Here is a 2761-nt window from a genome sequence, read left to right as displayed (position 1 = left end):
ACGGTTGAACCCACTGGAACCAAATTTGGTGCATATTCTTAAGACGTAAAAAAAAAGGACTGAAAAGCTTTTTTTCATATATCATAGCAAAAGAATATGAAATATAAATAATCTGCAGAAAATTAGAGAAAAGTTTTTAATACATCTTCACTTCGCCTGTATCCTTCACCACACAAAGTATTAATAAATTAATAACTGTTTATTGTTACAAAACTTGTGAAATTTGACACTAAGGCAATGAATTACATTTTTTAATAATACAAATGCTGTAAATGTGAATGATAGAAATATAACGTTAATACACAAAGCAGCTGAATTAAAAATTAACAATGTCCACGATCTTCAACTCGCCGACGAGGTGCTGACTTGAGAATATTATCAACACGCAAGATCATTTCAGCAGCTTCAACAGCTGACAGCAACACTTGGCGTTTTACTACGAATGACTCGGTAATCCCCAACTGTTTCACATCTCCAATCTTGTTTTTTTCCATATCTAAGCCCATTGTACTTTTACCATTTACGTGGGCCGCACGTAATTCACTGACCAATTGAGCCGAATCATAACCTGCATTATCAGCAATTGTAGTTGGTAATTGTTGCAAGGCCCTACTAAATGCCTCCATTGCAACTGCTTCCTTACCAGCAGTTTTGACTGCAGCTGCACTTACAGCAACAGCCATCAACATTTCGCTACAACCACCACCAAACACAATCCTAGACTCTTTAACAGTGGCAGCCAACACGCATAATGCATCATGCAGAGATCGTTCTGCTTCATCTACTATCTGCCGTGTAGCTCCTCGGATGATAATAGTGCAGGCCTCACCAAGAGCAACACCACCAAACCTCAACAGAATATCCTCACCAATCATAACTTGTTCGATGACGTCACATTTACCCAACTTAACCATCTCTGGATTATCAAAGGTGGACACAATTTCACCCCCAGTAACTAAAGCTAGACGTTCAATACCGTCAAAATCAGCATGCTCGATTGCCATTACTCCAGCATCAGCAAATAATTGCTCTGGGTAGTTATAAATCAATTGTCTATTGATAAATACGTTGCAGTTATGTTTCAAAATTTTATTCACCTTGTCCTTCATCTTTTCCTTTTCTGCACTTTCCAATTCGGCAATCTTTGCCATGGAATCTACTTTTATGTGAGATCCAAAAACCTTAATTTTATCAGTATCCATTGGAGTATTTGCGATTAAAATCGAAGCATTTTCAATTCGTTTCGGTTGATGTATGCCAACCTTTTTGTCTAATAGAAAGCCATCATCTAAAAACGAATCTTCCAATGTACCACCCTTCTTCTTAATAATTTGAATTGCTTGAAGATCGCCTGATCCTTTAAGTCTCAGCACAGCATCCACAGCAAGCTTGGAGAAGTGTTCTTTGTAATGAGATAAAATTTTGGAACTTAGCGTAGTACGTGCTATATTCATAAGATCTTCTTTAAATTTGTCAGAATTTGCACTATTGTCGTACGAAGCAACTTGTAAGGCATTACGTGCAACCTCTATGGCTTTTCTCCATCCTGCAATGATTGTTTGAGGATGGATTTTCTGCTCAATTAACTTTTCTGCTTCCTTTAACAGCTCGGATGCTAGAAATGAGAGTCACAAAATGCATTGTAGCTTGTTGAGAACTTACCTAGCACCGTTACAGATGTTGTGCCGTCACCCACTTCGTCATCTTGCACTTTAGACATGTCCACCAAAATCTTAGCGGCAGGATTGTCAACACCCACCGACTTCAAAATTGTCGCTCCGTCGTTGGTCACTTCGACTTGCCCAGCACTTCTACCACTAGAAATTAGAATTTTATCCATTCCTTTTGGCCCTAATGTACTTTTAACTAAGTCGCCAATTGCTGTAGCTCCGACAAAGCTAGACAATCGCGCTATTTCCGCCTTTTCTTCTTCGGCGTCATATTTTAATATACGGACTGGATTAAGCGAAACCTACAATTGAAAATTGCGTAAATCAGTTGTTACATTAATGAAAAAACCGCACGTGGGTATAACCCTTTTGTTAATAGTTACACCTGCAACTATGAAGTTTAATAAGAATCTAAGAATTGATAGAGACGTATAGTTAGAAAATGTTTAGAAACCGGCATTTATTAAAATGAATTTGTATATACTAACCATTGTTTATTAAACTTCTTTACTATCAAACCGATCGCTTTTTCAGTAAATGCAAAGAAGGAAAGAATAAGAATCTGTCAAATGTCAAATTAAATTAATAAAATGCAGTTAATACACCGTTGTCACGTTTCCTTCTTATCCGATTAATGTTGTTTTAACCAAGACCACATTTTCGGAATTCGAAAAGTTTAAAATAAAACTACAGTAACACAGTCTTCTAGAGTTTAGTAGTTATGCCACTAATCCAACGCATTCCACCAACCTTAATATCCTGTTTACATAAAGTAGGCAACACACAATGCGACCCCAAAAACTGCAAACTTTTGACACATTACGGTCCCAAAACTTAACTTGCACGAAATGGAAAGGCTTTCTTTTAATAATCAAATTTGTCGAAAACATTTAAATTTTGACAAATTTGTGTCCATTTGGTAGAAAAAAGTGTTTTCTGTTTTGCCTATTTCACTCAATAGCGTAATTCCAGTAAACATTTACTGAAAAAATAAATGCTCACGTTAAATTCCATATTATTTATAAACAAAACAGATCCAGAATCGCAAACGACTCCATCTATTTTGACGTAACCGTAATGGTGTCTAAAGT

At 36.6% G+C, this 2761-nt stretch overlaps 1 protein-coding gene across 1 annotated transcript; it reads right to left on the bottom strand.

Moving 5' to 3' along the window:
- Nucleotides 1-180: 180 nt before the first annotated feature.
- Nucleotides 181-2317, bottom strand: LOC116176625 (T-complex protein 1 subunit beta-like). The gene is made up of 3 exons (XM_031495277.1): nt 2159-2317; nt 1663-1972; nt 181-1615 (listed from the first exon to the last, which is right to left on the bottom strand). Exons 1-3 carry the CDS (start codon nt 2159-2161, stop codon nt 324-326), a joined length of 1605 nt encoding a protein of 534 aa, XP_031351137.1. The 5' UTR covers nt 2162-2317; the 3' UTR covers nt 181-323.
- Between the last annotated feature and the right edge of the window lie 444 nt (nt 2318-2761).

The sequence above is a fragment of the Photinus pyralis genome, unplaced genomic scaffold (assembly GCF_008802855.1).
Source record: "Photinus pyralis isolate 1611_PpyrPB1 unplaced genomic scaffold, Ppyr1.3 Ppyr1.4_LG7, whole genome shotgun sequence".
Lineage (NCBI taxonomy): Eukaryota > Metazoa > Arthropoda > Insecta > Coleoptera > Lampyridae > Photinus > Photinus pyralis.
Note: the sequence above shows the minus strand (reverse complement) of the source record. Positions and strands in the feature narration are given on the sequence as shown.